At 53.2% G+C, this 15,434-nt stretch overlaps 8 protein-coding genes across 8 annotated transcripts; 3 read left to right on the top strand and 5 right to left on the bottom strand.

The window, feature by feature from the left end:
• Window positions 1-858: 858 nt before the first annotated feature.
• NECHADRAFT_61355 (uncharacterized protein) lies at window positions 859-2,427 on the bottom strand. Its single transcript, XM_003050862.1, has one exon. It carries the CDS (start codon window positions 1,912-1,914, stop codon window positions 1,216-1,218), a length of 699 nt encoding a protein of 232 aa, XP_003050908.1. The 5' UTR covers window positions 1,915-2,427; the 3' UTR covers window positions 859-1,215.
• A 579-nt stretch (window positions 2,428-3,006) lies between these two features.
• Window positions 3,007-4,474, bottom strand: NECHADRAFT_40576 (uncharacterized protein; the record flags this gene model as incomplete). The annotated part of the gene is made up of 3 exons (XM_003050861.1): window positions 3,007-3,966; window positions 4,020-4,319; window positions 4,397-4,474. The coding sequence occupies 3 exons, from the start codon at window positions 4,472-4,474 to the stop codon at window positions 3,007-3,009; spliced, it is 1,338 nt and encodes a 445-aa protein (XP_003050907.1).
• Window positions 4,475-5,704: 1,230 nt separating this feature from the next.
• NECHADRAFT_93769 (uncharacterized protein) lies at window positions 5,705-7,729 on the top strand (the record flags this gene model as incomplete). The annotated part of the gene is made up of 2 exons (XM_003051249.1): window positions 5,705-5,964; window positions 6,016-7,729. 2 exons carry the CDS (start codon window positions 5,705-5,707, stop codon window positions 7,727-7,729), a joined length of 1,974 nt encoding a protein of 657 aa, XP_003051295.1.
• Window positions 7,730-7,909: 180 nt separating this feature from the next.
• NECHADRAFT_69608 (uncharacterized protein) lies at window positions 7,910-9,038 on the bottom strand. Its single transcript, XM_003050860.1, has 2 exons — window positions 8,609-9,038; window positions 7,910-8,556 (listed from the first exon to the last, which is right to left on the bottom strand). The coding sequence occupies exons 1-2, from the start codon at window positions 8,936-8,938 to the stop codon at window positions 8,050-8,052; spliced, it is 837 nt and encodes a 278-aa protein (XP_003050906.1). The 5' UTR covers window positions 8,939-9,038; the 3' UTR covers window positions 7,910-8,049.
• Window positions 9,039-9,196: 158 nt separating this feature from the next.
• NECHADRAFT_73715 (uncharacterized protein) lies at window positions 9,197-10,088 on the top strand. Its single transcript, XM_003051248.1, has 4 exons — window positions 9,197-9,311; window positions 9,455-9,480; window positions 9,691-9,868; window positions 9,922-10,088. The coding sequence occupies exons 1-4, from the start codon at window positions 9,259-9,261 to the stop codon at window positions 9,977-9,979; spliced, it is 315 nt and encodes a 104-aa protein (XP_003051294.1). The 5' UTR covers window positions 9,197-9,258; the 3' UTR covers window positions 9,980-10,088.
• Window positions 10,089-10,771: 683 nt separating this feature from the next.
• Window positions 10,772-11,185, top strand: NECHADRAFT_9395 (uncharacterized protein; the record flags this gene model as incomplete). The annotated part of the gene is made up of 2 exons (XM_003051247.1): window positions 10,772-10,841; window positions 10,902-11,185. Coding segments are annotated over 2 exons (354 nt in total), but the record flags the coding sequence as incomplete, so codon positions are not given.
• A 316-nt stretch (window positions 11,186-11,501) lies between these two features.
• On the bottom strand, window positions 11,502-12,268 carry NECHADRAFT_61350 (uncharacterized protein). Its single transcript, XM_003050859.1, has 2 exons — window positions 11,874-12,268; window positions 11,502-11,826 (listed from the first exon to the last, which is right to left on the bottom strand). The coding sequence occupies exons 1-2, from the start codon at window positions 12,189-12,191 to the stop codon at window positions 11,692-11,694; spliced, it is 453 nt and encodes a 150-aa protein (XP_003050905.1). The 5' UTR covers window positions 12,192-12,268; the 3' UTR covers window positions 11,502-11,691.
• Window positions 12,269-13,343: 1,075 nt separating this feature from the next.
• NECHADRAFT_61347 (uncharacterized protein) lies at window positions 13,344-15,272 on the bottom strand. Its single transcript, XM_003050858.1, has 2 exons — window positions 13,919-15,272; window positions 13,344-13,863 (listed from the first exon to the last, which is right to left on the bottom strand). The coding sequence occupies exons 1-2, from the start codon at window positions 15,264-15,266 to the stop codon at window positions 13,712-13,714; spliced, it is 1,500 nt and encodes a 499-aa protein (XP_003050904.1). The 5' UTR covers window positions 15,267-15,272; the 3' UTR covers window positions 13,344-13,711.
• Window positions 15,273-15,434: the final 162 nt, after the last annotated feature.

Raw genomic sequence — 15,434 nt, 5'->3', positions numbered from 1 at the left:
TACCCCGTGGGGGAACTGAAGATAAGCGCACGTCCGAAACCCCGTACTTCGGCAGAGACATCCGGCGAGGCAAGAGTTTCCACAAGTCGTACCATGATCATCTAGCCTCTCCAACACGCGGGGATAGAGATGGGGGAATCTGGGGCGAGTGAGGAGAACCCCTGGCGAGACACGACTCGTGAACCCACGGGGAACTGGGGGCGAGATTCTTCTAGTTCTCGGGAGGCTATGTGGCCCTCGGATGTGACAGCCGGAGGGGATAATTTAAGTTTGGATGTGATCAAGCGGTGGGAGAGTTGTGGTGGTTAGCCGACTGAGGGAGGTCGGCTATATGCTAAAACCCTAGCTCACTTCCACTCCTCCGTAGCATCATCCCGCAAGAGACTACCCTGAGAATGTATAATATCTCTCATTCTTCAGTCGAGTAAGCTCTCCTACGCAAGATGATTTCGAGGGGAAGAGAATAAGTTTCAAGATACGTTGATGACGCCATCGCCAGTCATGGCTTTGAGGGGAACATCGCACGACCCTCAACACTTCCAACACTACAGTGCCCCGAGAGTACAGTCTATTGTAGTCCGCCATGCTGATCTGCTTTCCTTTCACCTTCTTTTTGGCTATCAAGCTCGCTATTCACTTGTTCGAAGGCCAAGGCAATAGGGGCAGGTCTTTGAGTGGGTGGTATACAACTCCCAGAGACCCTTCACCAATCAACAGATGCAAATATCCAAGACCACACCCCATTGGCAAGATACTAACATGCCCAGGTGCCAGGCTAAACATCGACCCCTTAGTACAATAATGGGGTATGCCGTTCAACACATCACCACATAAGCTGAACATAAAGGGGCACCAAGACATGGTTGACTCGTTGGTTCTTATTCCATACGTTTTTCATACTCAATACAAGAGAGGGGATGCCACATTTGATCGAGGCGTCGTGTCGCCGCACGTTTTCCGTTTCCTGGACTCGTCCGGCCCAATTCCTTTCGGCGCCTTTTGCCTCGATGCCTCCCTCCACACCTCCTCTTACCACCTTGGATATACCCAAAAAAAAGACACTGTGCGCCGGGCTGAAGAAGCAATACTAATACAATACAGGGTACATGAATCTTTCGTCATGAATCGAGCGGGAAGGGTCTTTCCAATCCCGTTCCAAGGCCGTGTCACGCGTGTGAAGTCGTTCGTTGTTACAGTTGGATCGTCCTGTCAATCTCAGGCGATCTGTCGCTGGCGCTCTCTCCGTAATGTTTCGAGGACACTCATAACGCCATTGTTGCGTAGCCTCTCGAGCACAAGTCGCATGCCATCACGGCTCTTGCCCAGCTGGTCCTGGGTCTTTGTGGAAGCCAGACTCTCGATGCTGCGCTGAATTCCTTTAGCGCCCCAGCCACCCATGATGCCGTTCTTGAACCAGCCATCCTCTTGGGCCTGTCCCAGTTTGCCGCGGATCTTTTCTCCAAGTCTTGACCTGAACTGGACCATGGTTGTCACAGCGGTCTCGTTGGGGTTCATAGACACTCCTTCGGCAGGGACATTGAACTGCTGCTTTTCAATAACAGACAGCACACCGGTGAAGTTGAGGTTTCGACTCTCAGACTTCATCCAGCCCTCCTTGATATCGACCACACTAGTCTCCAGGATGTACGATGCCTTGTCAGCAGAGCCGCCTCCAGTAACACTGGTAGGCAGCAGCTTGTACACAGCTCCGGGCATTCGACTCTTCTTCAGGTGAATGCGAGTGGTGTGCAGTCGGTGCGTCTTGGGGTCGACATAACTCTCGATGGTGTCGGTGCTCAAGACGTGAGCGGCAAAGGGATTGAGCTGAGGAGACGAGTATCGGAGGAAGAAGGCGAGGGTGACAGTAGGGAATGGGTGAGAGTAGGTATGGTTTGTCGTGTGCGTGAGAACCATTGTGGCAGCTGGTGAGCAAGAGATGCTCTCAAGTCGGGAAAATTGTCCGAAGAGGCACTGCAGAAGAGGGGACGCCGGGAGTCCAATTGGTCGGGTGGCGGTAGGTCAGAGCTTTCAGTGTACAACACAGCTCTACCTCAATGTCGTAGAGCTCCCAATGCCCAATTCCAATCCCTATGAGCCGATTGCTCTGCTCCGATCTTGAGATTGGAGATCTCGTCGGGGAGGTTGGTGGTAATGGAAAATTGAGCCGGCGCCTCGGCTTAAGACCAGGCCGAAAGCGATCACCTATCTCCGGGGCCGCCGTGGAGACAACAAAAAAAAAGCCGGAGCTCGCAGCTATGTCGGGCCGCGAGAGTTTACAACATGAGGTAATTGAAAAAGAAAAAAGAAGTCGTTGACGGCACAAGATGGAGATAATAAGAGGAGAGGAAGGTGGGCTCTCGCGACCTCGACAAGCAGAGCGGCAGGGGAAAGAGGCAAGCAAGGGCAGCGTGTGCTCAAGGCTCTCTTACTCCGCTGTGGAAAAAAGAAAGAGGGAGGAAGGAGCGGAGTGGAGTGGAGGCGAAAAAAGAAGGAGCAATCAGCTGATTGAGATGCGGCACAACGGCCACAGCCAATCGAGAGCTGCTCGATCGGCCGAACTCTTGACTGACGAGCAGGGACTGCCGAGCTCGTGATTGGCCGCAAGTGAGGGGTCGGCTCATCCAGAGCAAAAGGTTGCCAATTCACACGTGATGCAGATACATCACGGCGTCATTACCTCCGACATTTCCGCCCTCAGATGACCATACCTAGGCGTCCGTGAAGTTGCAGTGCTGCGACACCACGCCAGAGCTTGACGCCTAATGCGCGCCACAGTATCCGAGCAATAGCACTTGAGCAATGTCCGAGTCAAGTAGGAACAATAGTAATTGCCAAGATATTACTGGTGTATCTAATAAACTCCAAGATTCTATGCATTTGCTCCAAGTACAGTACCATCCAAAAACACCTTAACTCCAGGCAAATGTGCACATGCGTATCCCCCATTAGATGTCATCTCGCTCTCCCTGATGCTCACGCCAGAAGTATCCATGCGTCAGGCCACGTCTAAATCAAGAACTCACTCCCGGCGTAGTGCTTGAGCACCACCCAGCCCTCCTCGAACCCCTTCTTCTCAAACCGCACAATGATGGCGGCATGGGTATGTCTGTGGTTCTGGATGTGCACGGGATACTTGCGCCACCCGAGATCGTCCAGATTCCGAATCATCTCGAACTGATACGGGGCCAACGCAAGCGTAGGCTGAGAAACTGTCGACATTCTGCGTTCTCTCCGGATCACAGTCCGCTGCTCAAGATCCAGGTGCTCATCTTCTTCCTCATCTTCTGTGCCAAGGTACTCTTGGTTCTGTGAGCTGTTGATAGCCTCGTATGTATTTTCCACTTCTTCGCGAATTTCCTTGATCCACATGGACATGCGGTAATCTTCGACGTTGAGACCGCCCTGTCCCATCTCGTGCAACTTGATCCTGCTGGAGCTGCGGATAGTCTGAATGACCGAGTTGATCAAGAAGGCAACCACGCCAACGGGAACAAGGACACCGATCGCTAGCATGAACGGAATGCGCTTAAACCACTTCACACTTGATGCATAAACTGTTGATAGCGATGCAGGAGTTTGAACTTTCGGAAATGGCGTAACCGGGTTGTTCGGATCAAGTAGCACGCCTTCGTAGCCCTTGAGGTAGTTGAGCTTGACCTTTTCCAGGTTCGTATATGGGTCTGTCTTGGCGATGCAAGTGGTGTAGTATACGGCGCTTCGATCGTTGATGGTGTTGGCGTAGAGCGTGCGGCGCTTAAACTTGCGCAGACCAGACATGAAGATGGAGTTGGGATCGGCCAGCACGGAGAGGAGGGGTCGGTCGGTATCGCGGAACTTGTCGATGGTGAAGAGCTGTCGACCTGACATGGAGAGCGTCCTTGCGCCGAGGACGTTCCAGACGTGATTGTGCCAGCCCTTGAGGGGAGATCGGACGCCGAGATGGGGAGATGCGAATGTAGTGAAGTTCTGTTGTCGCAATGTCAATATTTGCCAGTGATGCGCAAGTCTGTGAGTCTCACCATGCATTCAAGAGTATCGAGAATTCCCTTCGCATAGAGAAGACCGACAGCATATCGCGACACCAACCCTCCAAGAGAGTATCCCACTATGCTCAACTTGGTGATCTTGCCGCCCTCATCCTCAACCTTGCGCAACTCGCGCTCAATCTCTGCGCAGACGCGCTCACCCCCGCGCTCAATGCCATCGTAGGTGAAATTGCCGCTGTTCTGCTTCGCAAGCAAAAGATAAAGCTCATCATAAGAATACTGTTCGCGCAAGGTTTTGGCAATGCTGCGCATATGGCTTGGATTTCCCCAAAGCTGCACGCATCAAAAACGGTTGTCAGCCATCAGTGGATGACGTAGGTGATCTTCCAGGGGTTCAGGGGATTGCTTACACCGTGGACTAGGACGCAGAGATGATCAGCCTTTGGGCTTCCGCCGGTGAGATCGTCCATGGCTACTGATGTTGTCATGATGAGAGAAAAAAGAAATGATAAGAAGATAGAGAAAAAAGGGAATGTAGACGGCGGCACAGGGAAGAATAATAGTTGAGATATCTCAGGAGATTCCCCCCAACGATCGGGGTTTCGGGATGATTTGTCGTGCGTCTGCAGACACGGAGTTAAGGCACTTCAGGCCCCGCCAAACAATGACTGAGAGTCTGGATGCCAACCAACACGCGGCCTTGTGCTAGATACGGTAGTGAAATTACAGAATCAGCGATGATTACGTGGTATCCAGTTTCGTTACAGGCTGAGCCGAGAGCGAGTGCGGTTCAGCTGAATGCACTAGATGACGCCCAAGGGGTGGCTTATGTGGCTTTATTCCAAAGTCCGCTTTGAAGCTGCGGACTTATCCAAACTCCAACATGAATGATGGAAGCGGCTGCATTTCCAATTATTACTATCCACAGCGATGGCTATCGACCTGGATGTAGAACTTACGCAATGTATCTTGGATAGTCCATTGACTGGTCATATGTTGGTCCCTCTATCGCGCCTTTGTTGGGAGCTTGGCAGTCACAGGTCTTTCAAGAAGCCATGTAAATGTCAAAGAAGAATAACCTACAAGGTCTTTCAAGGAGTGAATGAACTATCACACGTCATCTCTTGACCTATTCCCCAACCCGACAATGGATCCTTGCTCTCACAATTCGATCAAGATAAAGAGCCCAGGTGCAAATGCCCGCTGAGCCTCCTCCGTAACCATGCGTGTTAGTGGAGTCTCTCCGCGTGCAGCAGGCGTGTTGCCGCTCTAGTCTCACAAGTGGGTCCCGTCCCGTCTCTTTCAAGGGAGCAACTCAGCCTTGGGTTGGAGCTTTCAACTTCAAAGCACGAGCTTCATCTTGCACTTGGACAACATCAACCAACATCAACACCTTTGACACGGAATTGAGAGGCGCGAACGCGGTGAAGTAGTGTTTAGCGCGTCTTACGAAATGCTCAGTTCAACGTTTGGCTTCTCTTTCCACCGATAGCACGGGTTCTTTCAACACCCGCCAAGTGGATCAAAGCTCCCCTTTGTGTCCTCAGCCAAGCTTGACAACTTGACCCTTATTTCAACGCTCAGAGAGAGCTTTCTTACACTTGCTATCTGCAACTCACAAGAACTAGCTGCATCATCTCTGATCCAACTCTTTTTCGCATGCACCGGCCCAGGAATCTTTCACCAATCGCCAACGTCGCGTCCTTAGTGCCGTCGTCATGAGCTTGTCTCTCAAGCACATCCCTTGTCCAGCTGGCAACAAGTGCACAGCCTTTCATTGCATCTTTGGCCATGAGAATGATCAGCCTGCCGCCCCAGCAGTGTCAGCTGCTGGAGCTGGGAACAATGGACCACAAATCAAGGAGACCACATCAGCCAACCAAGAGGTTCCACGAAAGCGCATGAGAGCAGACCCTGCGGACTCACCTAGGATATCTCAAAATTCCAGCCAAGCTTCTTCTGGAACATCCCGTGTAGGGTCAGCCGATGCGTTGGCCACCCAGCCCAAACCAACAGCCAACAAGGTCAGGAGCGCCGACCGTCCAGTGTCGCCTCCAACTTTGAAGCGAAAACTTCCAACATCGAACAAAGCCCAAGATGAGACTCCAAGGGCCTTGTCCAGATCATTGGCCCAGCCAGGCTCCAGGCCCATCAGTCAATCACGCCCATCGCCAGCGCAGAAGCCTGCGCTTGTCAAAGCCAAGAAGGCTGAATCACTGAACCCCAGGCTTCTTAAAAGCTCTCCAGCCGGCCATGATATCCGTCTGAGGCTTGTCCGGATGCTTCATCAAGAGTTCACCCGGCTAAACACAGAGCTCAAGAAAAAGAACAAAGACGGCAAAACTGACCTTGCCTTGTCCGATCAGGACCTTATCGTTCGAGCCCTGGACGAGGAGGAGCACCTCGCCGTCCACAAGGCAGCAGTCTACTCAAACGTCATGAAAAACAAGGTCATGCAGTACAAGCGCATGAATGTCGACCAGTGGAAGACAGAGCGGGAGGATGAGAGGAAGAAGGCCGCGCTCGAGGCTGAGGGCAAGGACGCTTCCGACGTGCCAAAAGAGATCAAGACAGGTCTAACACCAGCTCAAGAGGTTGAGCTCACCAAGCAGCTATTGACGTCGATCGAAAAGTTGGCAGAGCACGGATATGTCCCTGTTATTCCTACAGAGGAGGCCATCGAGAGGGCGAGGCAAGGTGTCGAGGCGGCCAAGGGGTGGGAGAAGTGCGACCGCTGCCAGCAGCGTTTCCAGGTTTTCCCAGGGAGACGCGAAGAAGACGGTGCCCTCACATCAGGCGGAACATGCACCTTTCACTGGGGCAAGACGTATATTGCACCCAAAACCCCGGGCGACAAGACCAGGCAGCCCAAGCGGTACCAGTGCTGTGGCCAGGAGGTGGGAGACTCTGTTGGCTGCTTTACTCGTGATCACCACGTCTTTAAGACGTCGGATCCCAAGAGGCTTGCATCTTTACTCAACTTTGCAGAGACGCCCGAGAACCCATTCGCACCGACGGATAGAGCTGTGGCTTTTGACTGCGAGATGGGATACACGGTCTACGGCATGGAGCTGATTCGACTGACAGCGACATCTTGGCCGACAGGAGAGGAACTATTGGATGTCCTGGTCCGACCTCTTGGAGAGATTCTCGACCTCAACTCGCGGTACTCTGGTGTCTGGCCAGAAGACCTCGCCCAGGCCGAACCGTGGTCCGCAGACGACACCTCCAAGCCCGCCAAGAGCAGCGACGAGAGCGTTAGCGAAGACGGCGAGATCAAACCTAAGAAGAAGAAGCTCAAAGTCGTCTCGTCCCCCGAAGTTGCTCGAGATCTCCTATTCTCGCTGATCTCACCCAAGACGCCCCTTATTGGGCACGGCTTAGAGAATGACCTCAACGCCGTCCGCATCGTGCACCCAACCATCATCGATACGGTGCTTCTTTACCCCCACAAGGCCGGCCTTCCCTACCGGTACGGGCTAAAGATGCTCATGGACGTCCACCTCAACCGCAAGATCCAGCAGGAGACAGGACCAAAGATGCTGGGTCACGACTCAGCCGAGGACGCCAGAGCAGCGGGTGATCTTGTACGCCTCAAAATCCGCAACCTATGGATGGACATGCAGAGGGATGGTTGGAAATTGGTCGATGGGGAGTTTGTGGCTCCTCCTGGAAAGGGTAATGGAGGGGACAAGGGATTGACAGAAGAGTTTATCGAGACTCAATCTAGCATAGTTCTTTGACGAGTTGGCTACATCACCGGTTGATGAGGTCCTGTAATAATATTGGGATATCGCGGCGTTCAGTTGAAGAATTTGGGCCAAGTTCACAGTGCATCTCAATTTCAGTTGGCTACGTGCCTTCATCCATGTTCACACCATAGACAATATGAAGAGTCTCAAACTTCACAGCCGATACACGTTGCGAGATAGGGTTGGTATTCCCGTCTTGTCTCGTTCTAAAAATACAGAGTCGGCGCTCATGAATAGCCATTCATTACCAACGATAAGCGGGGAGTTCCCAATCATTTCCTTTCCCTTTCTTTACATGATACATTCACTTCTCAAGCCTTGCCCACCGACAGAAGATACTGACCGCCCTGCTTTCCACCAGGCAGGTACGCCACGTTGGGGTTCGACGACAGAGTGGCGGCAATCTCTCGGCTGGCCTCAATCTTTCGGATCTGGATGAGGCCATCACCAGCCTTCTGAATGGCCTTGCTGATGGCGTCGGCAGACTCGGACTCTCCCTCGGCGCGGATGACGTTGGCCTGTCGCTCCTGCTCGGCCTTTTCAACGATGAAGCGTGCTCGCTCGGCGTCCTGCTGGGCAATCTGCTTCTGCTCGACGGCCTTTGTGAACTCGCGGCCGAAGGTCATGTGGGTGATGGACACGTCCTCCAGGGCAATGTTGAACTCGGCGGCGCGGCGGGTCAGGTCGGCGCGGATGCGCTCAGAGACGGCCTCTCGCTGGGTGATGAGCTCTGCGGCGTCGAACTGGGCGACGATGGACTTGAGGACCTCGTTTCCGATGGAGGGGAGGACTCGCTCATCATAGTCGATGCCGAGGTTCTTGGGGTGCGTCAGTAACCGTACAAGAGCAGAGATTCCTCTAGAGTCTTACCTGGTAGATCTTGGGGAGGGCCTTGACGCTTGGCCGGTGCAGCACTCGCAGGGTCAAGCTAACCATCTGCAAATCCTTGCTGCCCGTTGTGGTTGCGATATTCCTGGGCTTGGTCCGCACGTCAAAGATGATGCTCTTCTGCAGCCAGGGGACCAGGAAGTGAGTGCCCTCGTTGATAACAGTCTCCTTGACACCGCTCACTCGATCAAAGATGACTGCCCGCGTTCCACCCTTGACATCGTAGATGGCCTGGCTGCCAATGAAGAAGGCGGCCGAGGCCGGCACCGCCATGCGGTACATCCAGTTGAGGGCTCTCGCAGCGCCCGCCATTGTGAATCTTTCCCGTAGTTCGCTTGAATATAGATCGCCTCGAGAGTTGGCGGGGTCGAGCTCTTGGTGAAGCTTTTCGGATTCGACGGACGGCGATGATGATTTGAAGCTCTTAGCAAAAACCCGGCAACATCCGCCCTTCAGAAAGGTGGGTGGTTTGCGCTAAGCCTCTTCGGGAAAGCTCGGCTGACGGGGAGCCTGCCCGTTTTCTTTGAACCATCCAAGCCCGAGAAATCCTGCCCTTTTCCGTCCGACCACGCCTCATCCACTCCCTCAAACCTCCAACCCAGACTCTTTGAGACTGCAAAACCGTCGAAAAAATGAGACCGACTCAGATCCTCCGAAGCGGCGACGCTGACCCCGTCAACGGACAGTACGTGTATCCCGAGGGGGGCCAATTGGTGACGCTGTCCGGGTTGCGGCTTTTCCACCTGGAGAATGCCGGAGTACAGCAACACCAAACGCCCTCTCTACGTCCCAATCGCTCTGGAAATTTATGCTGACGGTTTTTTATAGCTACCTGGGCAACTGGGGCCACTTCGGTAAGTGCCTACTTTCACGAGATGCGAACGAATTCGAATTGGATCGATGGACGCGACGGACGAAGGGATTGGTGACGCAGGAATGGGATTGCGATTGAGCCGACATGTTGCCATTGTTCAATGCGTACATCAGATCAACATACTCGAGGACTGGCCTCGTCTATTCGGAGGCAGCAACATGGACGAACCAAGAGACTAACTCGACATCAGGTGGTGAGAAGCAGCGAGGTATCGTCACCTACGGTCTGTCCGCCAACCGACAGAACCCCTGGGCCGGCGCCACCCACGCCGCCATCTTCAACACCTTCCGCCGAACCAAGAGCCAGATCTTTTTCTGGCTCCCTCCCATGCTGGCCGGTTACTACATCATGGACTGGGCCGTCCACCGGTGCGTTCACCACCCGGAAGCATAAAGGACGACGAGACTAACAACCTTTGCAGAAGCGAGTACCTCAACTCCAAGGCTGGTCGCGCCGAGTACGCTGACGAGGAGGAGTAAAGTGTCTGATTGGAAAGGAAAACGAGAGCGGATGTGTTGGAGAGGGTCCTCTGGCCTCATTGTACATCAATACCTAGACTCGGTGGATGCAATAGACGATTGTCACACTATTTTATATGTCGCTATCAATATTTTCTGACTCAATTGATAAACTATCATGATTGTAAAGTCAAAAATCAGTTCGATGGCATATTCAAGAGTCTTGTCATTGCTGCACTCTAAGCATATCCACTGGTAATAGACATTGCCGAGCGCTTGATTGGACTGGCCCAAAACGACTGATTTTGGGTCACGTGATTCTATCCGGAACCGGCAGTACGAATCGCCGAAACTCAGCGCGCGGTAGCTCCCTCACCGAGAAAAAAGTTGGGCTTGCAGAAAAATTTCTAGGTCAGTCGAGGCTACAAGACACGGAACCGTTTCTGCGACCACCGTCCCCAATTGACACGCAAACTTTGCGCAAAGACTCGGACAACGATCGCGGATCTCCATCTCTTTTCTCTCTAAACAAAAGAAGCCTTCCCGGAGCTCCTCGAGACCTCACAATCCGCAGCCATGGCCGCCGAGAAGCCCGACAAGAAGGAGAAGAAGGACAAGAAGCGAAGCGACGAGTCCGGCGTGTCCAAGTCCAAGAAGGAGAAGAAGGACAAGAAGGACAAGAAGGAGAAGCTCGCCGCCGCCCTCGAGGAGAAGATCGGCCAGGAGTCCGCTCCTAAGGTCGCCGCTAAGGCTGCCGCCGACGACTCTGATGTCGAAGAGGACAAGGCCGGCGACCTGCCCCTTGAGCGCACTGTCGTTCCGTTCGCCTTGCCCGTGGCGGACGAGAAGGGCATGAAGAAGGTCTACAAGACCATCCGAAAAGGTACGCGAAAGAGTAAAGGGGTTATCTGTCGGTGATTGAATGCTAACACGACACCCACAGCGGCCAAGAACAACACGCTCAAGCGCGGTGTCAAGGAAGTCGTCAAGACGCTCCGAAAGTCTCCCCCCTCGGCTCCCGGCTACACGTCGTTCCCCGGCGTTGTCATCATCGCCGGCGACATCTCCCCCATGGACGTCATCTCCCACCTCCCCGTGCTGTGCGAGGATCACAACGTGCCCTTCATCTTTGTCACGTCGCGAGCCGAGCTCGGTGCCGCCGCCAAGACGAAGCGCCCCACGTCGGTGGTGATGATCATGGAGAAGGCCGACGGCAAGAAGAAGGAGAAGGCAGCCGACAAGGATGGTGAGGATGATGGTGAGGCGTTTGGCGAGAGCTACGCTTCGCTCGTCAAGTACGTGCAGAAGGAGTACGGCAAGCAGGCCTTTTGGGTCAAGGGTGGAACCAAGTATTGAGGTTGAAGGCTAGAAGAGGAGGGGATGGCAAAGCTTTAAACTCTGTGGAATGGTTGTTGTTTGAAACAAGTCTGGATGTATTATACCAGAGGATCCAGTCCAAGATGGCTGGATGAAGGGCTTTGGCGGCGTTCAGGTATTTACAGCTTTAAAAATGACATGATTTGATAGGTCCTTGAACAGACGGTCGCAATGGTGAAGCTCCAGACTATGATCTCACACCAAGAGGGAAGAGCATTGTTTACTTGTTGTATTACTGCCTCTTCGGGCGTTTCTGTAGGTACATGATGGATTCCTCTTCCTTATCTCACACTGGCCATCGGATAATCAAATTCATCCTTCGCCATCAACTCAATTTCATGATTTATTCCCTTCTTTTACTCAAAGGGGTTGGTTCGGGTTCCCCACCAGGTCAGGAAGACGGACAGACCCAGAGTCTCGATGAGCTTGGTGGCCAGGCTGACGCCGACTGTGTCAAGAGGTCGCTTCTCGACAAAGATCTGAGAGATGTACTACAAAAAGTCAGTTAAAGTTTCATGGTAGGCAGTTGAAGACATACACCAGGAGCAGAGGTGGCAAAGAAGATGAGAGATCCAAGGTAAGCAGCGCCCTTGTAGCTAAGAGTACCGGTAGCGTTGATCAGAGCACCGACACCATAACTCTGCAGGGCGGAGCCGATGAGCGAGGAGCCCCAGGCGAGGGCGGCGCCGGAAGCCTCCTTGGAGCGGATAAACTCCTCCTTGGTGTTGGAGAGCTTGGCGCGCTGGTAGGTCTGGCCAAAGATGGGGGCGAGGACGGCGAGCTCGATGCCGTGGTTAAAGGCGGTGCCGAGGGCGATGGCCGAGGGCTTGACGGGGGGAAGGTAGTGAAGAGACATTTTGTTTTCGTGAGAGTAGGTAGTACAAGTAAGTGTGAGATTTGTATATACTTGGTGTTGAGAAGGCTTCAATTGAGTCGAGTACAAAGATACAAGAAAAGAAGAGGGATCTCCCCTCACTATTTGTACTTTCCTCTCCCTCCCCGATCTCGATCCTCCTTCCCCCATTTCGCATCATGAGCCTGTGGCTTGCCCGTTTCCCCTTGTGTCGTCACCAGATGTGATGATGTCACCATTTGGTGAGACAAGAAGATGCACTTGAGTCTGGCCGTTTCCGTTCCTCTTTTTTGCTCCTTTTTGCGGGGTAAACTACAGAAATGGAGACGAATGGTGAAAATGCTCCGGATTTCTCCATAGTTCATTTCCCCTTGCCAACTTTTCCTGCTTCTCTTTCTTTCTCCTGGTACCTGACGTTGACGACTTTCAGATCGAGCAGTGGGGGAGAGGTTGGCGATGGATGGGCAACTCTTAGCGGGACCCAGCTTCTTGGGCGGGTGATGATGGTGTCACGGCGTCATTTTTGTCCACTTCAATTTTTTCCCAATTCATTCCCTCGGCTTAACTCTTCCAAGGTCCTTGCCGGAAACAATCCCATCGTTTGCCGAAAGAGGGTGCGGCAGCAGCCGGGGAGCTGTCAACCTTGTTGACCTCTCAGCTCTTGTCTTCCAAGTTCAAACATCCATGCCTTACTCAAAAGCTTGTTTTCCCGTGTCTGCTTTCATCTTGCCAGCTGAATAGAATTCCATGTTGGTCTTGTCCATATTCTGTCACTCGGCGATACTATTTGACAGTGTCTCACTTGAGGCCGCGTTCTCGGCCACATGGGAACAACACCGGACCCTGTCCTTGACGAGGGCGGCATATCCCATACACTCCATGTGTTTGTTGCAGTGACGGGTGATCGAGTTGGACATGACATTGTGGATGGACCCTGATTCTTTCATGCCATCTTGACTCGGTGCTAGGTGGCTTTTGGTGTCTTTGAATTGCATCACAAGACACACTCTCCAGCCTCACCCTTGACCCAAGAGTCAACCAACAGGAACTCTCGCCTTCAGACAAGGGCGTTTCAGTCATTTAACCTCCAAAAACGCTCATGTCTCACCCTGCACATCATCACCATCCGTCATTTTCACCCTCAAGACTCGGCATGATAAACAAGCCAGTGAGATTAACCTGGCTCAAACGCTAACTCGGTTCCCTCGAGAGCCGCTGGATAATTCCCTCGCTCTTGGGTACATACATACCTACCTACCTACCTAGACACCTTCATGCCGCAAATGGCAGCTCAAAAAACAAACTCCCATCCGTCTTTGTAAAGCTTTATCTGTACAGTACAACTGAGGGTGGCAGGGGCCTTGGCCTTGTCTAACACCAAGCCCTCTCCCCGCCACCTCTCAATCCCCCACGTGCTCTGTCGCATCGCAACGCGGCGCATCTCATCTCTCAACTCCGTCCTAAAACCTTGAATCGCAAACCCATCATTAGTGTACTCCCATCTTTGAATAACTTTCCATATTTCATGCCATGTGCTGTCCGTCTTCGCCACCTCGGAGCGCAAGCAGCGCTCTCACATCATGTACATATTGCAGTCCCTCCAGCAGAGGCACCAGATGCATCAGGTCTGTATCTGTCGGGTCGTTGATCCAGCCTTGGATCGGGATAGCATTGTCTAGTCCTTCAGTTAGCTCTCTGTTCTGTATAAGCCCCAGTTTGAGTCTCCTCACCTTGGTGGAACAGATAGCTCAACGGACTATTGTCCAAGATCATCACGTTGCTCAGGTCAGACTCAACCGAGCTCAGGTCCTTGATGAACGCTCCTTGCCTGAAGGTGCAGTGCTGGCGGTAGTACCTCGCTGAGAAGAATTTCCTCTCCGTCTCCAGCCAGTCGATCACTGGATCTGCGTACTCCTGAACCGACGCCGTAAACACTACCAGGTTGTACCACTTGCACACCCGGCGTAGGAACTCGTCGCAGTATGGTCGCTTGTTGACCCAGTATAGTATCGGGTGCTGCGGACCGATCGATGTCTGTCCACCAACCCCCACGTATGTCGTGTTCAGGCGAACCTCGACCATGTGTCCTGTGCTCATCCTGCCTCCTTTGGACATGCTGTGAATCAGTGTCTCGTCCAGGTCTAGAATCAGCGTCTTCTGCTGCTTCGCTGGCACTTCGATGTTGAGATATGAAGGCTGCCGCCGAGGAATGAGAGGTCGAGGAGGTGCCGGCGTCCTGGGGTACTTGGTGAGAGCTGCGATGGGAGAGGTAGGCGACTTGAGGTGCGACGAGAGGTCGCCGCTGCCCAAGTCGCTTGCCTTGGTGCGCGCGACGGCTGACTGCGTTTTCCTATGCTTCCGTTGCCTGAGCGCCTCGTCACTGTTGAGCTTGATTCGAATAGATTTCCGGGGGTTGCCCTCCTCTGCGGGTTGCAGTGATTTGGACCGCGCGTGCCGTCCAAGGCTGCCTGATCGTGATCCATCCGATTCCGATTCCGATGAGAGTCCTGATGATGTTGTTGAAGATCCTGATACTGGTCTGGGCCGCGGTGCTAGCCTTCTAAATCCTGTAGTCCGTCCATGCTCCTCCTTTTCAGAATGAATCTCGGTCTCATCCATATCTTTTTTATGTCGATGTCCTCTATGAAATCCAAATAACTTTCCGAATTGAGTCCAAGGCGCAAAATTACCATCCTCGTCGTAGAAGCAGGCGATGAGATATACACCTGGGGAGGCCAAGGTCGCAAGAACCCATCGGATAGATCCGATGATGCTGGAGGCCAGTCGTCGAGGAATTGAGTGCCACCAGGAGCTTCGCTTGCTGACTTCGCCGGAATCTCCCAATAGGGGCGTGGCCTCGCTGGCATAAGACTTTTCCGTGTTGAACCGCGATTCGTCAAATGTATCTTGGGTGAAGGGGTCGACGTCGTGCCCAGATGGTCTATCGTCGGATTGGGCGTGGGAAGGATCGTCTTCGGAGGCAATGCCGATGCCAATGGAGCTTATACTATTGGATCGCGTTTGGCTCGGGCTCGGGGGAGGCGACACGCGGGCCGTGATGATGTTCAAAGAGTTCATCCTCACGAGCTAAAACAGTCCATGGGGTAATGATGGGTCGTCCGAGAGGAGTCGAGAGAAGGGGGCGAGACAAGGCGAGGGATGGATGCGAGAAGTGAGTTGGAGAAATCGGCGGGTCGTCGGGGGGTAAGATGGATGCGCAGCGCAGACGAGTCAATGTCGAAAAAA

The sequence above is a fragment of the Fusarium vanettenii genome, assembly GCF_000151355.1.
Source record: "Fusarium vanettenii 77-13-4 chromosome 5 genomic scaffold NECHAsca_5_chr5_3_0, whole genome shotgun sequence".
Taxonomy (NCBI): Eukaryota; Fungi; Ascomycota; class Sordariomycetes; order Hypocreales; family Nectriaceae; genus Fusarium; species Fusarium vanettenii.
This window is presented reverse-complemented; position numbering and strand designations above follow the sequence as displayed.